This window comes from Theropithecus gelada, chromosome 14 (genome assembly GCF_003255815.1).
Source record: "Theropithecus gelada isolate Dixy chromosome 14, Tgel_1.0, whole genome shotgun sequence".
NCBI classification, from domain to species: Eukaryota; Metazoa; Chordata; class Mammalia; order Primates; family Cercopithecidae; genus Theropithecus; species Theropithecus gelada.
In genome coordinates, this window is record NC_037682.1 from 86,038,099 (window position 1) to 86,063,482 (window position 25,384).

At 39.6% G+C, this 25,384-nt stretch overlaps 1 protein-coding gene across 1 annotated transcript in view; it reads left to right on the top strand.

The window, feature by feature from the left end:
- The window catches only part of HEPHL1 (hephaestin like 1), an 86,714-nt gene that overhangs the window by 51,001 nt on the left and 10,329 nt on the right, over window positions 1–25,384 (top strand). The window contains exons 7-15 of the mRNA XM_025357404.1: window positions 1,098–1,237; window positions 1,380–1,511; window positions 3,249–3,460; window positions 10,757–10,907; window positions 14,661–14,873; window positions 17,442–17,655; window positions 19,854–19,993; window positions 22,579–22,719; window positions 24,283–24,389. Of these exons, the coding sequence (XP_025213189.1) occupies window positions 1,098–1,237; window positions 1,380–1,511; window positions 3,249–3,460; window positions 10,757–10,907; window positions 14,661–14,873; window positions 17,442–17,655; window positions 19,854–19,993; window positions 22,579–22,719; window positions 24,283–24,389 (1,450 nt within the window). The remainder of the gene's footprint in view (window positions 1–1,097; window positions 1,238–1,379; window positions 1,512–3,248; window positions 3,461–10,756; window positions 10,908–14,660; window positions 14,874–17,441; window positions 17,656–19,853; window positions 19,994–22,578; window positions 22,720–24,282; window positions 24,390–25,384) is intronic.

The window sequence follows — 25,384 nt, forward strand, 5'->3', positions numbered from 1 at the left end:
AGAAGAATGGGCATTTGCATAGAGAAATAGAGAATTGGGGTAAACAGGATATCAATTGCAGAGGGCCTTTAATCTTTTTGAACATTATTTGACTGGCAATTGGAAACAATTGAAGATTTTGGAGCAGGTAAATGACAAAATTACCATTTTGGAGATTAATATTGTATTAAGTGAAAAAGTAAGTGCAGTCTTGGCCATTAAAAGTAATTTGTAATCACGGTCTTGGCCATTATGACCATTTGGCTCACTTTTGCACTAATCTAATAGTTGTGTGTGTATATGCTAAGAAGAAAAGTAAATGAGCCAGTATCAGATAGAGGATACAGTTCAGAGATTCATATAACGGGCCACACCCAGTGTGATTAGGGCATGAACTGGGGTCATGGTAGTGGGAAGAAAGGAAAAGAAAAGATGCGCAAGGAGAGTAGAAAAGGAAGAGTGCCAGAAAATTTTACAAAGTAAGGATGAATGAGTTAAGGGAATGAAGGAGAAAAAGAAAATCTACATGGCTGCAGGAGTGATGGTACCATTAACAGAAATAAGGTAGTATAAAGACAGTATTAGTCAGAATTTATATTATCATATTCACGACTTGGAAATTTGGCATTTCATGTATATGGTTTATATGGTAGCTCTCCATTAATTACACTATTTGATTGACTAGACACTCCATTTCTTAATAATGCCAGATGTCAAAGAGCTTACTAGATGCAGAGACTATTGATATTAACATCAGCAAGAGAGAGAGGGATGCTTATTCTGCAGAGAAACCGGTTAGCTCTTTGTTACTCTGTAGAACACCATTCTCGGACTCTAATATTGGTAAACAAGGAGTTTACTTGTGCCTGCTTCAGTTGCTGGACCTCTGGGGAAGAAAGTACAATGGCTAAGAGAGAAATGAGCTTGAGTATCACCCAGACTCTGAAGACTTTTAGGGCTGGTTGACTATTCCTGGGAACATTGTCGAAGCCTTTGCTGTCTTTTCTGGGGAGAAGGGTGGGTGAGTGGACTAAAAGTGATAGAATAAAGCTCCATAATTAAAGCATTTGGTGTATATGTTGAGAAGTGTCCTCAATCGGGTTCCTATGTCTTTTCAGTGACTCTGATCTCTACTTCACACAAGGGGACAACAGAATAGGAGGAAAATACTGGAAGGTTCGGTATACTGAATATGTTGATGCAACTTTTACTAAAAGGAAGAGACTGTCTGCTGCAGAAGCCCATCTTGGAATTCTTGGTACAGTAAAACCATCCCCCATGCATTGAACCCAGGGAGATGTTTTAGCGGGGCATATACATCTGCACAGAGTGACTCTTCTGCTCTACTTCTTTCTGTCTCTTTTCATTCTCTTCTCTCTCTTCTTCTTGATATTTTTCAGGCCCAGTCATCAAGGCAGAGGTGGGTGATACCCTGTTAGTGACCTTTGCCAATAAAGCTGACAAGGTCTATAGCATTTTGCCCCATGGTGTGATCTATGACAAGGCATCTGATGCAGCCCCAAACCTAGATGGTAAGTCTCACTCTAACCTTAGGGAGTAAACAGGAAGGGTGACCAAAGCACTTAGAAATAAACAGACCTGCTTCAAATCCTGGTGCCTTCCCTTACCTGTCCTGAGGGCTTGGGCAATCACTTAAACTTTCTGAACCTGATTCTCTCCTGTCAAATGCAGATAACAATACTCACCTCACAGGGCTTTGGAAAAGGAGGGAGAGAATTTAGGACAAGGTCTGGCCCATGGCCGGTTCTTAGGAAATGTTCATTTCTTTCTTTTTTTTCTCAATAATATAGTAAATTGCAAAAGTGAGCTACTTTCACAATCACTTCTTTTTCTCTAAGATGGAGAGCTTTTCAGTTGCAGGTTGCATAGGATTTTGCAGGTAAAGGCTGAAGGGAAAACCTGATTTCTAATGGTTTGTTGACATCAACATCTTACACATGGTCTTTGCTCTGTATCAAATCAACAAATATGTTTATAAAAAACAGTAATATGTGCTTATCATCTGATATGGCCTCTCCGCATCACAGAGTACGTGGCACAGGTTCTCTAAATGTAAGAAAGGTAGCTGTTGCCCATTGGCTGTGAGAACTCTAATCCATTCATGATACTGCTCTTGGGAAACTTCTAGTTCCTTGGTACTCATCCCTGTCACTGCAGCAGACACCTTGGCTTCCTGGGATACTCTTAACACTCGAGTGTGATGCCAGTTGAGAATAGGTTTTGTGGTGATGGTGAGGGGACAGAGGAGAAAGGAATGGAAGAGAATTCCCTCTCCCTGGACCCATCCTCACCCTCTCTTGCTGTGGTAACAATTCCTATACCTGTCCTCTCCTCCTTGGTCAAAATACTCAAAATGGCTGGGTGCAGTGGGTCACGCTTGTAAGCCCAGCAATTTGGAAGGCTGAGGCAAGAGGATCTCTTGAGCCTGGGAATTCAAGATTACAGTTATAATCATGCCAGTGTACTCCAGCCTGGATGACAGAGCAAGACCCTGTCTCTTAAAAAAATAAAAGAAAAAAAATGCTCAGAATGACTGTGTGTTTGTGTGTGCAGAAAGAACACTAGAACAGACAAAATACTTGTGAACTCAGCAAACATATTGGGCACCTTTTTGCAGAGCACTGGATAAAATGCAGAGTGAGCCTCTGGCCTTGTCTAGTAGGAAAGATTCAATGTGTTTTTTGGCAGTATGGTGTAAGGGTTAAGTTCACAGTCTTTGTAATCAGACAAAAACTGAATTTGAATCCCAGATTTGCTATTTATCAGCTTTGTAACCTTGGGCATTCACTAAACTCCTCTATCTTGTAGTTATTTGGATGATTTCCGAGTTCAGTTTCCTGTATTTCAAACTCTTTAAAAACAGGTTTCTTGCTTAATTCTTTTGGGTATCTTCTGCAAGACCAAGTATAATATATTCTACATAGAAAGCATTCCAGTGATATTTTATGAATTTTCACTTAATTGTTGAATGGGCCATTATCAGTCTTTTAATATTTGTTAAGGCTGGCATTTGAGTAAGAAACTGTATGGGATTTATTAAGAAGATAATCCTTTGATTTAAACGTTCATCTCATAAGCCAGTAGATTGTGGCAGTGGCCTCCTCTGGTAGGATACACAAGAGAAAACCACTCTCCTGGTACAAAATTCTTCATCATCAGAGGGAGACACCCGGGGCTGGAAGACCCAGTCTGACCAACATAATGTTCTTGCCTGTTGCTTTGAATAATTGTTTTGTTTATATCCTCAGGATTTGTGAAACCAGGGGCACATGTTAAACCAGGTGAAACCTTCACATACAAGTGGACAGTGCCTGAGAGCGTAAGCCCAACTGCTGGTGATCCTCCCTGTCTGACCTATCTTTACTTCTCAGCAGTTGATCCAATTAAGGACACCAGCTCTGGCCTGGTAGGGCCTTTGCTAGTCTGTAAAAAGGGCGTCCTCAATGCTGATGGGACACAGGTAGGCCATTGAGTGTCACCAGTTCTTCGCAGGGCTGTATGTGGGAGAGATCTGCAACAGAGCTAGAGATGAGACAGGAATAGTCAGTTACAAAAAGCGATTTATCTTTCTTCCTCTTGAAGTAGACTTCTACATAATGGAGATTTTATTTTATTATGTGGTGAAAATTTAACATCTAAATTTGTAGTTACAAATGCTCACTCGGGAACCTGGAATCTCTGCTTGTTGTGGTTAGGATTTGGCAGACCTCTTTTTCTGTGTGCTGCTTTTATTACAGAATCTTTAGAGATCCACATGGAACACTAATGGGAATTATCTTCTTGAACAAGGTTTCTCAAACTTAGCCACCATCAGAAATACTTGGGGACCATTTAAACATCTATTATTCAGATACTACAGACTAATTAAATCAGAATCTCCAGATGATTCCAATGTGCAGCCAAGGTTGAGAAGGAACAAGAAAGCATTTAGATAACTTCTTGCAAGTCCCAACTTAGAGATTTGAATGGATCAACTGATTAGTGTAGTGAAGCAGAGCCTTTCAAGCTATGTCTACATGATATTAAACATATTGATGAAAAGAGAAAAATACAGTCATTTAACCATCTATTTTATCCATCAGAAATAGCAAGGACATTTATTTAAATAGTATATTTTATAAGTTTTGGCATTGTGTGACTCCACTTCTGGACTCAAAAGAATTTCCAGATTTAAAACACACAAAATATCTCGATCCTATTTGGATTTTCCTTTTTCTACATGAAGGAACAACCCCAGAAATGTCTACTGCATGTGTTATAAGACTGAATGTTTATGCTGTGCCTCAACAAGCACACAAGGCAAAGCAGAATGATTATCCATATTTTAAAGCTGAAGAGGCTCAGAGACATTGAGTGGAATTCCAGGAAATACACCTAGTAAGTAGTGAAAGTTGGCAGTAAAACACAGGACCTTGAACATCCAACTTTGTCCTTTTTCCAATGCGTCCTCTTGCTTCCTCACAGCTAAATACCTAAGCCAAGGAGATTAAGTGCCAGAAAATGTTTGAAAGGTAGTTCTGATTTTGCCCCTGCTGTATCCATTTAATAGTACCTTTGAGGTTTGCTGGAAGCACCTCATAGTCTGTGGGAGTTGTTGCCTAAGCCAAATACTATTCATGGTTAGTCCACTTACACAAAATTCATGAAAAAAAAAAAGTAACCTGAAACATCCTATACCCATAACTTGACTGAGAGAGAAAATCATTTGGCCAGATGGAAAGGTTTGTTCAATTCAAGAGTTATTACTTATGAAATACCTATGTGCCAGTCCCTCTATAAGCAAAATGGTCAGTCCTCTTCTAGGCATGTGGAGAGATGAAAATGGAAAGAAGTGTTTGCATCTCTTTGCAGTAAATTGTCATAAATTCTCACAGTGGTGAATGGTCAGGTGACAGAATGTCATTTACTAAGACCCCTGGTCCTCCACAATAACCATTCAGTCAAACTCCCTACTCCCACGCTGTTTCTTTCTTTGAATCCACCTCTCTATATATCTCACACTTAAAAAAAAAAACTGACTTATGAAAAAGTAGAAAAAATTTGCAAAGAATCCTCATATACCCTTCACCCAGATTCATTAACATTTGATCTCATTTGCTTTATTATCTCTCTTTGTTTTTATGGGTTTTTTTCCTGAACTGTTTGAGAATAGGTTGCAGACATAATGTCTTTCAGTGTGTGTTTCCTAAAGGCAAGGACTCTTTCTGACATAAACAAAGTAAAATTATCTAAGTCAGAAAATTGACCTTGACATTGTCAAATCTACATACATTTTAAAATGTTGCTGATTGTCTCATTGATGTTCTTTATAGCAAAAGAAAAACATGTTTTTCCTGGTCCCGGGTCTGATCTAGGATCAGGCATTGCATTGAGCTGTCTCCTTTTTCCCCCATGATTAATTTCTTTAAATTTTTTTAATTTTTAATTTTGTGGGTACATAGAATGTGTATATATTTATGGAGTACATGAGATGTTTTGCTATAGGCATGCAATGCATAATAACCACATCATGGAGAATGGGGTATTCATCCCCTCAAGCATTTATCCTTTGTGTTACAAACAATCCATTTATATTCTTTTTTTTTTTTTTTTTTTTTTTTTGAGACGGAGTCTCGCTCTGTCGCCCAGGCTGGAGTGCAGTGGCCGGATCTCAGCTCACTGCAAGCTCCGCCTCCCGGGTTTACGCCATTCTCTTGCCTCAGCCTCCCGAGTAGCTGGGACTACAGGCATCCGCCACCTCGCCCGGCTAGTTTTTTGTATTTTTAGTAGAGACGGGGTTTCACCATGTTAGCCAGGATGGTCTCAATCTCCTGACCTTGTGATCCGCCCGTCTCGGCCTCCCAAAGTGCTGGGATTACAGGCTTGAGCCACCGCGCCTGGCCCATTTATATTCTTTTAGTTATTTTCAAATGTACAATTAAGGTGACTATAGTCACCCTCCCCATGATTAATTTTATCACAGGGCACCAGGCATGATTTTTCTAAAGTGCAAATGAGATCAAGTCACTTTCCTGTTCTGCACCTCTAGTGGTTTCCTATCACACCCAGAATAAAAACCAACACTCTTTAGACATGCCCCAGCCTCTTGTTCCCACAAGTGGGCACCACGCTTCCTCATGCCCACTTATGCTCCACCCACATTCTGTTCCTCTCACAGGTCAAGCTTGCCTTTGACTTCGGGCCTCTATACTAGGCTCCTTATGCCTGGAATGTCTTCCCCTGACCTTTGCATGGCTAACTCTTCTTGTCACTCCTCAGGGAAGCCTTCTCTGATCACCAGGTTAAGTCAATCTCTTTTATATCACCTGATTTTGCTATCACTTACCACCATAAGACAGTTTCCTTCTTTATTTATTTGCTTATGTGTATAGTATGCTTCCTCCTACAAGAAGATAAGTGCAATGGAGCAAGGACCTTGCCTATCTTATCTTCCTTTCCTAGAACAATGCACAGCACATTGTTGACATTCAACAAATATTTCTGTTTGAATAAATGAAATACAGTGTAAGTACTCTTATCCCCAAGGTTAAGAAGTTTAGTTAGCAGAAGATGCCATCTTACACACATCTTAAACATTGTGTGGCCTGCAAACAAACACTGAAAATTCCGGTACGACCTCATTTGCAAAACTCATTTCCCTTATCCACATTTCAATACTCAGAGTTGTGTGATGGGTTATGGTTTAGACCTCTCACCTTTCTTCCCTGCTGCTGTGGGAGCCTACTATATACTCACTTATATGCTTTTCACAAAATAGCTGTGTGCTGCAGACACCAGTCACTACTCAGATGTTCCATATATATATGGAGAAAGAGACACAGAGAGAGATATTTATTATGAGAAATTGGCTCATATGATTATGGAGACTTATAAGTCTCAGCACCTGCAGGCTGAGTCAACAAGCAGGAGACCCAGAAGAGCCAATGGGGTGACTCCAGTTAGAAAGCTGACAGGCTCGAGAACCAGGAAGAGCCAACATTTTAGTTTAAGCATGAAGGCAAAAAGAAGACAATGTCCTAGTTCAAGGGCAGTTGGGCAGGAGAAATTCTCTCTTACTTAGAGGAAGGTGAGCCTTTTGGTTCTTTCTATTCAGGCCTTCAACCAATTGGATGAGGTACACTCACGTCAGGAAGTACAATCAGTTTTATTCAGTCTACTGATTCAAGTGTTAATCTCATCCAAAAACATCCTTCCAGAAACACCCAGGATAATGTGTGAGCAAAAATCTGGGCACACTGTAGCCCAGTTAAGTTATACATATATTCACCATCATGCAGGGTTCTGCCACCTTCCTTCTAATGTTTTCTTGGGCTAATTTCCCACCCTCATTAAATCCAGTTACTCTCCAAATACCTGTCAAGCAATGAGGTTCTTCAATGCAACGCCTTTCAATTGTTCATTCTTGTACTGCGGACAATTGTAGTCACACCTAATAATAACAGCACTGAGTACTTAATATTTGTCAGTTGTTGTGTTGAGTGCTTTAGCTAAGTCATCTCATTTAATCTTCACAAAAAACGTGATGTGGGAACTACTATTGCCCTCATGTTGCAAGTGAGGGAATTAGGGCTTAGAGAGGATAAATTGCTTGCTCCAGGCTTCACAATGGGTGAACAGAAGAATAGCATTAGAACCTAGGTTTTTCTGTTCACATAGCCCATGATCTTTAAAATACATTTTGATCTTTTATGTTCTTCAAATTTTTAACATTTTATTCCGAAAACTTTCAATTCTTAATTGTTTTCTTCTGTAGCTTATGCTCTTATACCACTGCCTTCTAAAGCATCATGTAATTAAGGAAATAACTATATATAAGGGATAGTAGGAGCAAGGAGTACTCACATCGTTGATGAGAAGTTAGGAAAGCATCACAGAAGTGGGCAGCTAAGCAGAACCATGAGGTTGCTTAGTGGTTTGCAAGAGAAAAGAGTGGCAGACTATCAAAGCTGAGGGAATATGTGCACGAAGGGCAGAGGGATGCAGAACACAGCAAGTGCAGAGGGCAACAAGGAGCTTGGCCTTGCTTCAAAGTGCCAGGAGGAAAGAGTCAAGAGATGAGGCTGAACAGGTAGGCAGGAACCAGAATACCATGAGGTGAGACTGCATTGTCCCACATAAGGAGAGAGATGTGGTCAGATGACATTGTTGAGGGTCCCTCCAGAGCATGCAGCAGGATGAAGGTGGCTTGGGTGAGGAGCGTGTTAGAGATAAGAAGGCATTGAGGGATGGAAAGGATGGTCACCTCCATTCTTCACAGAACTAGAAACAACAACTTTAAAATTCATATGGAACCAAAAAAGAGCCCATAAATCCAAGGCAATCCTAAGCAAAAGGAACAAAGCTGGAAGCATCACAGTACCCGATTTCAAACTATACAACAAGGTTACAGTAACCAAAACAGCATTGTACTGATACAAAGTCAGACACATAGAGCAATTGGACAAAATAGAGAACTCAGAAATAATACAGCACATCGACAACCATCTGATCTTTGACAAACCTGACAAAAACAAAAAAATGGGGAAAGGATTCCCTATTGAATAAGTGGTGCTGGGAGAACTGAGTAGCCATATGCAGAAAATTGAAACTGGACCCCTTCCTTACACCTTATACAAAAATTAACTCAAGATGGATTAAAGACTTAAATGTAAAACCCAATACTATAATACTATAGAAGAAAATCTAGGCAATACCATTCAGGACATAGGCATAGGCAAAGATTTCATGATGAAAAGGTCAAAAGCAATTGCAACAAAAGCAAAGCATGACAAATGGGTTCTAATTAAACTAAAGAGCTTCTGCACAGCAAAAGAAACGATCATCAGAGTGAACAGACAACCTATAGAATGGGAGAACATTTTTGCAATCTATCCATCTGATGAAGGTCTAACATCCAGAATCTACAGGGAACTTAAACAAATTTAAAGGAAAAAAAAAAAAACCATTAAAAAGTGGGCAAAAGACATGACCAGATACTTCTCAAAAGAAGACATCTATGCGGCCAATAAAACTATGAAAAGAAGCTCAATGTAACTGAGCATTAGAGAAATGTAAATCAAAACCACGATGAGATACCATCTCATGCCATTCAGAATGGCAATTATTAAAAAGTCAAGAAATGGCAGATGCTGGCAAGGCTGTGGAGAAACAGGAACACTTTTACACTGTTGGTGGAAATGTAAATTAGTTCAACCATTGTGTAAGACAGTGTGGTGATTCCTCAAAGACCTACAACCAGAAACACCATTTGACCCAGCAGTCCCATTACTGGAGATATACCCAAAGGAATATAAATCATTCTGTTATAAAGATACATGCATGCATATGTTCATTGCAGCACTATTCACAATAGCAATGACATGGAATCAACTGAAAAGCCCATGTCTTTTGATAGACTGGATAAAAAATTGTGGTACAGGTACACCATGGAATACTATGCAGCCATAAAAAGAAATGAGATCTTGTCCCTTGCAGGGACATGGATAGCGCCTGAAGCCATTATCCTTGGCAAACTTATGCAGGAACAGAAAACCAAACAATGCATATTCTCACTTATAAGTGGGAGCTGAACAATGAGAACACATGGACCTAGGGCGGGGAACAACACACACTGGGGCTTGTGGGGGTAGGGTTGGAGGGAGGGAGAGCATCAAGATAAATAGCTAATGCATGCTGTGCTTAATACCTAGGCGATAGGTTGATAGGTGCAGCAAACCACCATGGCACATGTTTACCTATGTAACAAATCTGCACAGACTGCACCTGTATCCCAAAATTTTAAATTAAATTAAAAAGAAAAGAAAACCTAGTCATCTCTCTTGGTGAGCTCTAAAGGAAAGCATACTGCAGCAATCTGTGATGCTGTGTGGTCAGATAGGCTCAAATAGACTGTTTAGGAATACACACAGTGGGAAGTCATATCCACTGTCCCCTCACTGCCCACTCAAGTTAACATAATTTAGCTAAGTCTCATCAGTTACATGAATTCATTATTTCACTCAGAAATGTATACTGAGTGCCTGCTTTTCCAGGCATTTTTCTTGGTGATGCAGGTACAGAGAGGAATCTGAGGTGTTCCTACCCTCAGGAAACTCACATTGCAGTAGGAAAAAGTTAAAAAAAAAGACTTCGTAAATAAAATACAGTTTCAGGTGAAGATAAGTGCTATGAAGAATAAAATAGGGTAAAGTGAGTGAGTTTCTGGGCAAAAGATGGTGATTAGTTTAGAAGGGTGGTTAGGGAAGACCACTCTGAGAAAGTGACATGCAGAAAAGTGAATTGAGGAAGGGAGTTCCTCAATTCATGATCCACAACACATGGAAAGACCCTGAGGCAGGAATGAGGTTGGTGTGTTCATGGAAGGGCAAAAGGCCAAGGTGCCTGGAGCAAGCTAGGAGGTGAGTACAGGGAGATGCAGTCAGAGAGAGAGGCTGGGCCAGGGCTTGGAGGTCAGGGTAAGGAGAAAAAGTCAGTGAGGACCAGCCTGGCAACAAAGGCCAAAAGAGTAGAAAGTCTTCTGAGCAGGGGCCGATTTCCTTGGAGGATGGATGTAACCAGAAAGACACATTTTCTGGATGGGGAATAAATTCATCAGAGCAACATTCAGTATCCTGATTTTAAAATGACCTGGGAACTCTATAGCTGATGTTGATCTACCCTAACTTATTAATACTTTGTGTGAACTTTGAAAGGAAAGCAATTCTGTGAATTCCTCCAAGCTGCACTTTTTATGTATTCATTTCTTTCTTCTCTGTAGAAAGGAATAGACAAGGAGTTTTACCTACTGTTCACAGTCTTTGATGAGAATCTGAGCAGATATTTTGATGAAAACATTCAGAAGTTTATCTGGCATCCCTTCAGCATTGACAAAGAAGATAAAGAATTTGTGAAATCCAACCGAATGCATGGTATGACAAATGACTTTCCCTCCTGTAAATGAAAGGCTGACTTGCATTCGAAGTGAAAATGATTGGTGTGTTTTAATTATCTTAATTTTGGTTTCTTGGGTATTGTTCTTGGTCACGAGTAAGTTATTTCATGCCTTCAGCTTCAGATGGTATAGTGAAACCTCCCTATCTCTCAGAGATGTGAAATTTAATACTTCTAGAACACTTTATCAGCCTTAGATGAAGGAACACAAAATTTAAACTAGCGGCCCTGCGGGTGGCTAACGCCTGTAATCCCAGCACTTTGGGAGGCCAAGGTGGGCAGATCATGAGGTCCGGGGACTTAGCCTGGCCAGTATGGTGAAACCTCATCTGTACTAAAAATACAAAAATTAGCTGGGCGTGGTGGCACGCACCTGTAGTCCCAGCTACTCAAGAGACTGAGGAAGGAGAATCACTTGAATCCGGAGGCAGAGGTTGTAGTGAGCCAAGATCGTGCCACTGCACCCAGTCTGGGTGACAGAGTGAGACTCTGTCTCAAAAATAAATAAATAAATAAATAAATAAATAGGCCGGGCACGGTGGCTCAAGCCTGTAATCCCAGCACTTTGGGAGGCCGAGACGGGTGGATCACGAGGTCAGGAGATCGAGACCATCCTGGCTAACACGGTGAAACCCCGTCTCTACTAAAAATATAAAAAAAAAACTAGCCGGGCGAGGTGGCGGGCGCCTGTAGTCCCAGCTACTCGGGAGGCTGAGGCAGGAGAATGGCGTGAACCCGGGAGGCAGAGCTTGCAGTGAGCTGAGATCCGGCCACTGCACTCCAGCCTGGGTGACAGAGCGAGACTCCGTCTCAAAAAAAAAAAATAAAAATAAAAATAAATAAATAAATAAATAAATAAAATGAAATTTAAACTAGCCAAGTTCACAGTACATCATAAATGTAGAAAATTACTGACAAACTACTCTCCCTTGGGTTCACAATAACATCAAGTTGGAAAACCAAAGTGATAATAGGAGATAATCATTACATAGCAAAGTGTCTATAATTAAGTAGTATGAATGACTTATTTAAGTAGTATGAGTGACTGGTGAGTGTTAATTTGTGAAATACTATCTGTTCCTATCCTAGATCTTCATTTGAGAGGAATTACTTAATTCTCCCTCTGTCTCTTTTTATCGAGTGTTACAATAGCAAACCACCTGCTAATTGCTCGTGAGTAACACAGGATGCTCATTACTCTTAGGGATATTACCTAAGGTAGCAGAGTAATGAGAGTCCAAACTCAATACCTTGCAAGAGTGTGCAGTCAATAAAAGTGCCTGAAGCAAGTAACCTAAGACAACAGGTGCTAACCTGCTTGTTTTAGGACTCAGCATAAAATCCATTTATTGCCTTTTAAAGCATTATGGAAGAATAACAAAATAGCCCTTAACCTCCTTTCCTTGCATGGAAGTAAAAAATAGTCCAAGGTTACAAGTGCCCCACGGCAACCAGGTCACAGACCCTAGGGTCCCAGATGCTCATTTCCAACAGAGTTCCCTCTTGTGCCAATGGAAAGCACGGAGTAGTGCATTTTCAGTGTCATCTTCTACAAAAGGTTTTGCTGTAACTGAACAGGAATATTGTTTCCAAACTTCTTAGTAGACAATAAAAAGGGGATATTAAGGTAGAAATAAGGAAATATAGCAGTTTCTTGGTGGAGAGGCTAAATTGGAAAAGAAATTTATCATAAGAGAGGTCTTCATCTAAAAAAATAGTAAACAACTGAATGAACTACGTCAAATCCAGCCCCACCCTATTTTGGCAATGTGAAACTACTTTCATATTTAGAAATACAGTATGTAGTCCAGGCACAGTGGCTCATGCCTGTAATCCCAGCACGTTGGGAGGTCAAGGTGGGAGGATCACTTGCATCCAGGAGTTCAAGACCAGCCTGGGCAACATAGTGAGACCCCATCTCTACAGAAAATACAAAATTAACCAGGTATGGTGGTGTGCACCTGTAGTCCCAGCTGCTACTCAGGAGGCTGAGGTAGGAGGTAGGAGGATCTCTTGAGCCTGGGAGGTTGAGGCTGAAGTAAGTATAATGGCTCCACTGCACTCCAGCTTGGGCAACAGGGTAAGACTCTCTCTCTCTTTCAAAAAATAAATAAAATAAATAAATAAATACAGGATATATCATTGTTAAAGTTCAAGGAAAATAATGCATCTTAATTCAAATGTCACATTGATTATAAATTAAGTTCTAGCTTCAGTCCTGCTTGCAGGGAGTGGAAGGAAGAGAGCAACAAAGCCAAAAAGAAAGGGCCTGACATGGTACACAATACTTTGTGTTGTGTTTATTATATAGCTTGTATTCAAAACATGTTTGTTGAAAGAAAGAATGGATGAGTGAATGTTGTAGAAAAAGAGGCTTTAAACAAGCATTCCAAGGCAAGAGAAGATTCTCTACCAACCAGTCAAGGACTGAATTTATTAGCACCTTGATTTATACTCAGATCTCATTAACATTTGATGGACAAGATTTAGATCATTTATTTAGATCATTTATTTGCAAAGACATTATCAAAGTATTTTTTTTTTTCCAGAAAATGTGGTGTTCTTCTCAGAAGTGCCAGAATTTCTTGGAATTTCTACTAATAATCCCAGATCTGAGTACAATTACCAAGCACCACTGGTTCTGCAGGCACAGAAATATTAGGATAGTACAAAAGTAATTGCGGTTTTTGCAATTACTTTCAATGGCAAAAACTGCAATCACTTTTGCACCAACCTAATAAAAACTAATTTTATTTGATAATGGGATTATAACAGAAGGTCATTCATGTGCATGATAATAGTTCTGTCCTACTATAGGCTTAGTAGAGAGTAGGAGGCAGGTAGAAATATTTATTTCTCCAAGAGACATCAAGCATGAGACGCAATTATGTTCATTCACCAGTCAGACATTGCTGTTATATCATGGCATTCATCCCTATAGCGTGAGAATGTGGTTTCTAAATTCTTCTCAAGGCACTACTTCAGATAGCCACTATCAATGGATTGGGGTTGATGTCAAAGATAAAAACAATTTTCCACTCTGGAAGCACAGAGGGTCTTCATATCTAACTAATCATTATTTATTAATAAAGTCCCTCCAGTAATTGTGTTGGGGTAAAAAAGTACAAGTTATCATAAAGCAAATTTATTTACTCAAAGGCTAACCTCATATAAGCTTAAGTACCCCCTAAAAAAAGCCCTCTCCACTGAACACACATGCACCTATACTGTCAATTGATTAAAAAATCTTTCAAATAATGCTGAATCCATGTAATCAGTAAAAGCATGTCTGATAACTTCTAGAATCAAATGCAAAGCCCACTGGCAAATGAGGGTCTTGTAGAATTCAATGAATTAATGACTGAGGAAGAGACATTTAACAAGGGAGATCATAGGAAAATAACCTCAAAAGAAAAAGGTTTTCATATCAAGAGCCTTAGAGAAGAGTATGGGGAAATTATTTCGTAAACAATCTGATTTATCCCTTAGTCATTCTTTGAACTAGTGTTCTTGCATATGTGTTGTTAAAGACAACATTTTAATAATTTCCGTATATTTTCATTATTCATTGTTAATTTTGGTCTCCATTTTAAATGGATTCACCATGTGGCTTTTCCCTGGTACTGTTTATTCTCTGAAAACAAGGATCTTTTGTAAACAGTTGACATATTTGAAGCTCCCCTGCCCGATACACACTGATAATTTTTCACTATCTTTCTTCTTCCATTTAGCTGTTAATGGCTACATGTACGGCAACCAGCCAGGCCTAAACATGTGTAAAAAGGATAGAGTTTCCTGGCATCTGATTGGATTGGGCACTGACACCGACATGCATGGAATTGTTTTTCAAGGGAACACCATCCACCTACGAGGGACTCACCGAGACTCCCTGGCCCTGTTTCCCCACATGGCCACAACAGCATTCATGCAGCCAGACCATGCAGGTAAACTTGCTGGGTCCATCTCAGGTGACCAGATTTCTACCTTCAGGCTCATCCACTTACAGTCCTCCCGCAGAAGAAATTGACAGACTTTGTGCACTTCAAGTGGTATAGAAATAGATATAGTCTCGATTAGAATCAGAGAATCCTGAATTATTAGTCCAAACACATAGTACAAGGGACAGAGGGGAAATATCTAAAATAGCATCCACAAAACAGAAGTAGAAGCCCTCTAAAGTCTTTGGTGCATAAATCCTAGGAGAATGTTTTTGATTCACAGTCCATAAAAATTCAGCTCTGATAAAGTGGACATGTTTTGCTCTCATTGAGCATGAACATAATTTCAGTTGCTTCTCTGAAGCATCTACCAGTTATGGACATCCCAGTGGATGCTTCCAGATTATAGATGTAGGCATAATTGCAGCCTGGTCTCTCTTCCATAGGTACTGATAACTGCCTTTTGATTGGGGGGTTTCTCTGTTTTCATTCCGTTGGGCACCCTTGGTTTCCCCACAGGGCAATCTGCATTGGATCTGGAATTTATGGAGACCCCTGTATAATGCCAGTACCTGGAACTTCTTCTCTTAGAGATTCCAAGTTGATAAGATAATTGGGGCATTTTCATAAAAGATCTAGAGCAACACATGGTAGCATACGCTAATCACTGCATGAAAAGTGAGGAGAACAAGCCCTACAGACATTGAACATGTTTTTCCAATCCCATTTTTTCATCAGTCTTAGCAAGAAACCAATATGCTACCTAAGATGAGTACTTGCTGTTTACTAATGGATGTTCTACTTCTTTGCTTTCCACTGGAACTGCAGTTTAGATGTCTCCATGTCATCAGTTAAGAACTTAAGGCTTGGGCTTCAAAATCTTTGCCTAAGGACTGCCTGAGACTAGGAGCTCCATAGTCCTTTCTATGTGAATTTTTCCTAGTGTCCAATCTCTGTACATTAGTATAGTTGATCAGTTATGAATTACTCAAATCAAGGGATGCCTTGGACACAACTTTTTTTTTAATACACTCTTCAAAACCAAAGAGAGGAGGGGATTGTGAAATAGCCAAATTATTTTAATCCATAGAAATAGACACTCAAAGTTAGAGCCGCCCAGAATAATTTTAGAGATGGAGCTACTTATTCTAGTGCTTTGATTATTACTCCATATGTCCTATAGGTTTCTAAAGAGCTTCACAACGTTTTCCAGTTTATGTTTGGTGATAAGCATAAATCTGTGACTGCTTAAAAGCTTAGCCATTTCACCAAATTCCTGTCCCTTACCTATAAGTCAAGAAAGAGGGTGCTCAAAACTGGGTAGAGTAGACTATAGGCTGCAACTCAAACATTTCCATGTTCTTCTATTTTTATTATCATTATTATTAATTTTCTTTCTTCTTCAAGCTACCTTGTCTAAGATCTTCTTTGTTCTTAGAGGAGACAATTCCTCAACTATTGAAGTGCCATGATCAACACATAAACAATAGGCTGCCTGGAAAAAAACAAATGCAGAGACAGTCTTTCCAAGTCTGTCTTCAAAGGTGTCTTTTCTGTGGTTTTGTATAAAGACCCTTCCTCCTGTGTCCTCATCAGTGCCTGGGTGTGTGTGGGTACCCACTTAATCAACCCATTGAGTTTTCGCTCATCTAAAAGGGGTAACTTGGCGATGGTTAGACAACAGACTTACATGTATAGCCAGATAGAAGATACCTCTGTACATTGTAGAAGGTTAAAGAAAGGCACACTCCTCCCTCACCTCTAAAAACAGAGGCTACTAGAGAAAGGGAAGGAAGAGTTATTGATCCGATATTTTCATTGAGAGTTAATATCTTCAATAATTTTATTTGTCTTATGTGATTTTATGGTGAGTTCAGTTAAGAGATATCTATCTGATGCCAATGCATCTAGAAAATTCAATCTAAAAATTACATAATTGTTGGCAGACATGATCGTTGGTGTTATATAGAAAAATTCAGTTGATTGATTTTCTGTTTTCTGTTTCCTTTTCATTTAGCATTATATAGACCTACCACTGGAAATGAGAAACTTCTTTGCTCAAGGGCTTAATGAAGTAATACACTTGGCTTTAATGATAATAATACCTTACATATTTATTGCACTTTAGAATTTATGAAATCCTTTAGGGCAAAATACTCATCAGAAATGTGGCTTAATCTGAACCTTGTCTAGGATAATCATCTTACCGGTAATTAGTTGTTTTTAAACTGGGCTGGGTTAAGATAGTCATTGGTGGTTTTCCAGGAGAGACTGTCTTCTAATAGGTGTCTATTATAGGGGAGACCCAGAGAAGTCATTTCTTGGTAGCAATATTGTAAGTTTCTTTTTTTATTACACATGAATTTTGGACAGGATCTTTCTCCCCACAGAAGTAAATATATTCAAAGTAATTTATTCCCCTTGGGGTCTGATTTTAAACTACTAGGTGACTGGTATTTTAAAAATCCACCTAACTGGTTATTTTGGAATAAAATATGCAGGTTTGCTAAAAACAGACCATCACCAACAAAAATACCGAGCACCACACTCAATGCGGAGCCATTTCTCTTGCAGGTATTTTTAAGGTGTTTTGTGCCACCATGCACCACCTCCCGAGAGGCATGGGTCAGATCTATGAGGTCAACAGCTGTGACAACAGGGACCCTTCTGAGCAGCCACACGGGATGATAAGAACTTTTTACATCGCCGCTGAAGAGGTAGAATGGGATTATGCCCCTAACAAAAACTGGGAGTTCGAAAAGCAGCACTTGGACGCAAGAGGGGAAAGGTACCACAGGCGCCGCCGCCAGGGCTCTTCAGTGGGATCGCGCATGCTCCGTAGGACTTTAGCAAGTGTGGCTCCCTACAAATTCCCAGGTTGTGTCTGCGCTGGTCACTACCACATGTAACTGGGACTCCTGAAAAATGAAAGTAGAAGAAAAGTTCTCTTCCCTTGGAAATCATACCGTCTAGGGTGGAAGTATACATGCATTTATTAAATACCTACTATATGCTAGGCATTGTGCAATGTGCTGGTAAAACAGTGTGGAGGATAGACAAGGTCCTTTCCTACACAGAATTCCTGGTCCACGGTAAGACTTTAGAACAAGTATATGGAGTAAGGCAGTCACTATGAGAGGGGAAGGGTAGAGTGCAGCAGGAGATATGGCAGAAGTACACAGCCCTGTCTTGAGGAAAGGTAGGGAGAAGGTCAGTAGTCAGGGGGTGCTTCTGGGAGGAAGTAGTCTTTGAGTTGGGACATGAAGAGTAGTTCACTTGATGAGGAAGGAAGCATGTTCGTGGCAGAGGGAACAACCTGTGTAAAGGCCTGGAGGTGAGGGAGAGCACATCATGTTCAAGAGAGTGAATGTTTAGAATGACCAGAGCACAGAGCGTAGGGGGCCAGTGATGGGAAATGAGGCTCAGGAGGTGGCAAAGGCAGATAGTGAGGCTTGAGAGTCAAATTGAGGAGTTTGGCAGTGGGAAATCATAAAAATGCTTAAAATCAACGTGATTAAATGTATAGCTTAGGATCCCTTTGACTGCAGTGTGGAGAATAGAGGGCAAGGAGGAGTACAGGTGGCAGGCAGAATGGTTAGGAATAATTCCACCCAAGATAGGTAAGTGATACATGTGGCTGAGATGAGAATGCAAGCTCCCTCAGTGGAAGGAGATGGAAGGGGTGGGTCTCACTGTATTTTAGAGATAAAATTAATAGATTTTGAAAATCTATCTTTTGTGATGATCTGCCTTGGCAATAGATGAAATGTACTATACATGTACAGTACACATACAGTCTATCTTCATTATTTGTAGATTCTGCTTTTGCAAATTTGCCTACTTGCTAAAATTTATTTTTAACCCCAAAATCAATTCCAGTGACATTTTTGTGGTCATTTGAAAGTACATGTAGAGTGGCAAAATTTTATATTGCCTGATGTACACATTTTCAGCTGAGGTCAAACAAGGATCTCTCTGCCTTCTTGTTTTGGCTCTTATACTGTAAACAAACGTCCTTGTTTTCAGACTATTTAGTGCCATGTTTTTTGCACTTGTGTGCTTTATGTTGGTGCTTTCACTGTTTAGAATGCCCCCCTAAGCAGAGTGATGAAGCTGTGTCCTGAGTGCAAGAAGCCTCTGATGTGCCTTATACATGTGAGAGGTACTTTGTTCCTGCATGAGTTATAGCGCTGTTGGCTGTTGAGCTCAGTGTTAATGAGCTCAACAGTGTTAATGCTGTTGAGCTCAGCAATATATATTAAATAATGTGTCTTCAAAAAGAAACAGATGTAAAACAAGGTCATATGTTGATCAGTTGATGAAAATATTATGACTAGAGGTTTGCAGGAACCTAACCCTATATTTCCCCTAGGAACAATGGTTCAGTCTTTATTAGTCCAGTTATCACAATGACTTTCTAGAATATAACTAGGGTGAATAACAAGTATCAACTGTATCTATCTATATTTGTATATGGGTGTATGCACAACACATGACTACAGTCCTTCTTGAGATCTTTCAAAGTGGAAAAGCATTACCATGTACAGAAAGATGCAAATGAAATCTGGAGAAACTCAGGGTGGTAGAGGGTGGATATATGTGTGTGTGTGTGTGTGATGACACACACAAGCAGACGCATGTGTGTAAGGTTAGATGGTCCCAGAAGAGAGGTGCAACCTCAAAGGATCCTTAGGAGTCTCTCAGGTTGGCCCTACTCAGTGCTTAGCAGAAGATTACAATAGTGATTTCCAAGGGTGGGCCATGAACTGGTGCTGGGCTGCCCATATCAGAACTCAAGGAGCTTTAAAGTGCAGATTCCTGGCCTCACTCCCAGAAAGTCTGGTGCAAAAGGCCAGCTCCCCAGGGAGCACTTGATCACAGCCAGGTTTGGGGAGCACTTCTCCAGAGTACCCCTGAATCACTTAGAAGCGCTCAAAGCTTTTCTGCTTTCTGACAACTTTAATTTCTGATGCTTCTGATTTTCAGACATGGAGATATATTTATGAACCGCACTGAAAATTGGATTGGCTCTCAGTACAAGAAGGTGGTTTACAGGGAATATACGGATGGAGAATTTGTGGAGATCAAAGCCCGACCACCACGAGAGGAGCACTTAGAACTCCTGGGTATGGCACAGATTTCAGGCGGGCACTGTCAGCCCCAAGCATGTGCATGCACACACACTCATGTGTTCTGTTAGACTTGTGGCTGAGAAAGGATAGAAGAAAAGAGTAGCTTGACTGCATTCCTCCAAGTGCAATATTCTCCTGCTCTACCATTATCGGGGAGTGTGCTGAGTGCTCAACTCATACAAAAAATAGTCATAATAAGACTACCAGATAACACACAAATAGGAATCCATGACATTGGGGCAGTCTAACTAGTGTATGATACCCTAAAGCTTCTTTCCAACCCCTATACTGAGCTCGGAAGTTTTAATTTGAAATAGTTTGATGTGTCAGAACAGCAGGCAGAATGTTTCCATAACTTCTTAAGGTCCTGGGTTATCCATGCACAGTGCTATTGCAACATACCATGAACATATTTATGACAAAAGAAGAGCTCCTATGTGAGATGGGGCCAAGGGAGAAAGGTCTGGCTTTCTCCTTCCTGAGAGGTCCCTCTCAGTTTAGGAGGCCCTTATTCATGGCCTTCTCAGAACCTGAGCTGCCGGACCTGGCAATGAGATAAGCTCTTCCTGCTTTCCTTCTCCACTTTTCTTCATGGGAAGTCACCTCTGACCCCATCTTGGGGATAAGACCTTAAAGCAGAGGGCAAATCTAAGGGACTTCTGGAAATCCTGCCCACTTTTTAATACACAAGGTAACTTATATAAACAGTATGGTCTTACACAGGGCTTTCCAACATTAGAATAAGGCCCCACAACTCCTAGCTTGATAAATTATTAAATTAAATGCTCCATCCATGTAATACATGTGGAGGTATAGTAGACCCCACACTTCCACAGTCTACTAACGTTCACAGATAAGCTTGTTTGTCTCATCAAATGAGTGAGTCAGCCCTGATCGAAACATTCAGTCATTTGAGCTGTGATGTTGACAGAGCTTTAAAGACGCTGAGGTGCTAGTCCTGCTGAGGGGTTTGAGGTGTGCCTCTAAGGCTCTTTGGTTTGGTTCTTCTCAGCAAAATGACACAAATGAGTTGACTTTATGAGAGGCAAGCCCATCAGCACTTCAGCCAGAGGAATGTGAGGCCTATTTACTCATTTTCTGCGGCTCAGGGAAAGGCTTGGGTTCCTCAAACTGGGCGCATGGCAGGCACACTTCAGTTCATTACTATTCCCTGATAGTGACCTCTCACGCTCTGAATCAGTACCCATTCGCTCTTACTCATCAGTAGTCATTTGCTCTTACTCATCAGTAGTCATTTGCTCTTACCAACCAGTATAGCAAGGCATGTGCAATTCAGGTGGTAATGAGTACACAAATAATGATTTTAACATATGCATACATAGGCACTTGTTTCTAACTATAACCAAATGTACTGTTTAAGAACATGCAAAGCATTTTCTTCTTTTTTTCAGCCCAGTCCACTTGTCTTCGGGTTTTCTTTTCTAATTTTGCCATTAAGGGGAAAAAAATGAGTGCTTTTTAGAACTTCCTGATTCATGTTAAATATTTTAAGAAAATTTTATTTATTTACTTTAATTTAATGTATTTATGTTTTAAGAAATTGAGAGAAAATTGAAAATAATAACAGTCCAACAAATTTTAGATTTACATATACCTTTCTCAGAAAAGCAATTAAAACCATGGCTTGAATCAGCAAGGAATTGATATGTGTGGCCAGACCACCAACTGTGAGTGTATCTCCCTGTGAATGTAGAATGCACCGAATACCCAAGAGAGAGCCATAGGAATCAGGCACTTCTGAAATGGGAGTCTACTCACCATGAAGCAGTGCACAAGTCATGCTGCTACAGGCCCTCTCAGCCAGGTGTAGGCTCATCTCCATGGGCACACAGCCTGGTTGCTTCCAACAGAAATGCACACACCAGAGTAGCTGAAGAGTGCTTGTCTCCTTGGGTAAACAAATATTGAGAAACAGAGTTAGACGTGCATTCATGAAGTCACTGTATTAATCATAAATTAATACATAAATGATTTTATTTCACTCTAATCTTTCAAATTCCTTTTATACACATTTCATTGGATCTTCATTATTATTGTCATCCATTTACCAGATAATGAATAATTTCAGACTTATCAAAGGTTATACACAGGGGGATTACAACTGAAAGTCACCATATCATGTGGATATGGCTTTTCCTGGAGATGATTTCTCAGTAGTAAAAAGTTAAGCATTTACTGAGTACTTATGGTATATCAGTGCACTGAAGTAAATACTTTTTACATACATTATCTTATTCAGTTCTTACTATAATTCCACACGAAAGTTATTACTAAACCGATGTTACAGATGAGGAAACTGAAACTCAGACAGATTACATCACTTACCCAAGGCCCCTCTAATAAATGAAGGAGGCAGAATTTAAACCCATTGCTAAAGACTACATGATATTTAATACCACACAATGTTGCTCTCTAAAACAAAGTTGATTTATATATGCCTTTCTCAGAAAAACAACTAAAGCCAAACTATTTTATTTGGCTCACTACTGCCTATATTTAAATTACATTAATGTTGAAAGAGCAATAATAATGCACACAGTCCTGTGTTCTGCCTTTAGGCCCAATGATTCATGCTGAGGTGGGCGACACCATCCTGATCATATTTAAGAACAAAGCCAGTAGGCCCTACTCCATCTCAGCCCAGGGTGTGGAGGAGATGGATAGTGGAAAGCAATTCCAAGTGCCCATGACAAAACCAGGTAAGTTGCGTCAGAGGTCTGCTCCATCTTGAAGAAGAACACTGGAGTCAACTCTCTTCTGACCTCAGAGGGGTCTTAAAGAGCTCATCTTAATGTCAATGTGTTTCAGCCATCATCTAGTCACTCTGGTATGAGATCATCATTCATCCAATGACCAAATGTTTAGGAATTTCTAGGGCTCCATTAGGAACCTCCATTAGGAACCCCATTATCAACATCCCCCACCAGAGTGGTACATTTGTTGTAACTGATGAACCTACATTGACACATCCCCTAAAGCCCATAATTTACATTAGGGTTCAGTCTTGGTGTATACACTCTAAGGGTTTTGACAAACGCACAACAACATGTATCTACCATTGTAGTCCTATAAAGAATAGTTTCACTGCCCTAAACATTCTCTGTTCTCTGGTGTTTGTTTTTTCCTCTTCCTTAACCCCTGACAACCACTGATCTTTTTACTGTCTCCATAGTTGTTCTTATAGTAGCTCCCCCTTATCACGGTTTTGCTTTCCTTGGTTTCAGTTACCTGAATCAAACTTGGTCTGAAAATATTAAGAAATTTTGAGATAACTTCAATTAGAGACTATAAAAAGATATTTTGAGAGTGAGAGAGAGACTACATTCACATAGCTTTTATTATAGTGTACTGTTATAATTGTCATATTTTATTATTGTCAATCTCTTACTGTACCTAATTTATAAATTAATTATAGGTATGCATGTATAGGAAAACACATAGTATATATAGGTATGGCACTCTCTGTGGTTTCAAGCAACCCCTGGAGGTCTTGGAATGTATTCCTCCTGGATAAAGGGGGACTACTGTAGTAAACATAAAAATTAACACATTAACTGCCTTCAAAATGAAGCATTATCCTGTGTATTTAATTACATTATTTCATTTAATCCTCACAACAATTAGAAAACTATGATGACCAACCCACTTTACAGATGAGGATACTAAAGGTTAGTGAAGTTAAGTAGCTTGTCAAATGTAGGAAAAAGGAAGTCATAGGGTTGAGATTTGGAACTACGTCTCTCTGATTCTGGTTCTCACCAAATCTCATCTGCCCACTTGAGAAGCTTTAAAAAAACACTAGCACCAGAGTCCTAGACCCCAGACTCTCCAATTTCACTGGTCTGGGGTGAGACCTGAGCAGCAAGAGCTTACAAATATCCCTGGTGACTCCCATAAGAGGTCAAGGCAGAGGCCCTTGATGACTAAGATGTGCTCAAAGATGGTTCTTGGGAAGAAGATACAACATTTAAGGAGGAAAAACAGTAAGGTATAAAATGTTCTTATTTCCTGAATACACACCAGTTGACAATAAAAAAGGGAAACTAGAGGGAAGGCTGGAGCCTGACATGACAAATCTGCCATTTCATTTTGAAATAGTAGAAATCAAGATGGGAGTTTAATAAGAACATTTGTAATGAATGAGTAATTCTCTCCAGCAATAAACATTAATGAAATATATAAAGACCTGCTTGTATTTCTTCAGATAAATCATCTGAAACACAGGTAATTCTAATAAATTTTTTCCATTTCATTTATTACAGGAGAAGTAAAAACTTATAGATGGAATATCCCTAAAAGATCCGGTCCAGGGCCTTCCGATCCCAATTGTATTCCATGGGTTTACTATTCAACAGTAAACTTTGTGAAGGTAAGGTGGAGAGAGCAACCAAAAGGTTTAAAATAATCTGGATGAAAGTTGACTAAAATAATCTGGATGAAAGTTCATCACAGCTTGGGTTGGTATATGTGAAAGCGTGTAATGATTAAGAGCAAAGGGTCTCACACTATGGCCCATTTACCAAATCTAGCCATGCTGGATTTACGTTTACATTGTCAGTGGTTGACTTGAGTAGCTGCAACAGACTGTATGGCCCACAAAGTCAAAAATATTTACTATCTGGTGATTTTTTTTTTCCAAACAAAAAAAAAGTTTGCTGACCCTTGACTTAAAGTATGGGGGATAAAAACAAAATCCCGATGTTTCAGTTACCAAATTTAGAACTTCAAAAGATAAAAGGTTTGAAGCAAAAGAGGATATGTAAATACATAACAATAAAATAAATATAACTTAGAATACAATTTATGTATGGTTTTGGATGTGTGAAATCTGTTCATTTTAAATGCATTACCAGGGCTACTAGGGCTTAGGAAAAGAAAGTTCACTTTAAACATAGTAACTGAAACTACAAAACTATTTGAATGATTAATGATCTAACTTTGAAATAAAAGGCAAAGATTCAATATTGAATTTGAGCCAGATATGTATGTGTAAAACAACCACAGTCTTTAATTACATGCCATAAACCAAAGTCCAATCTAAAGCCGTTACCTGATGTAAAATGTAAGCTTTGCCTATTAAAGAAAAAAAAGGAGGGATTATCTTAACCTCCCTCTTAGGTATTAGATGGCTTGTGTTAATATCCTTGAGTTGTACTGGACGGTTCTAGAGTTCAGAGACAGATATACAAGGCACTTGAATAAATAAACTTACATATGAGAATTATGGGAAAATCCATATTTATTTATTATTTTATGCATCACAACAAATATTTATTGAGCACTTGTGATGTGCAAATGACCCCACCCAATACTATGAGAGATGCAGATACTCCTCTCTCTTTTTTTTTTTTTTTTTTTTTTTTT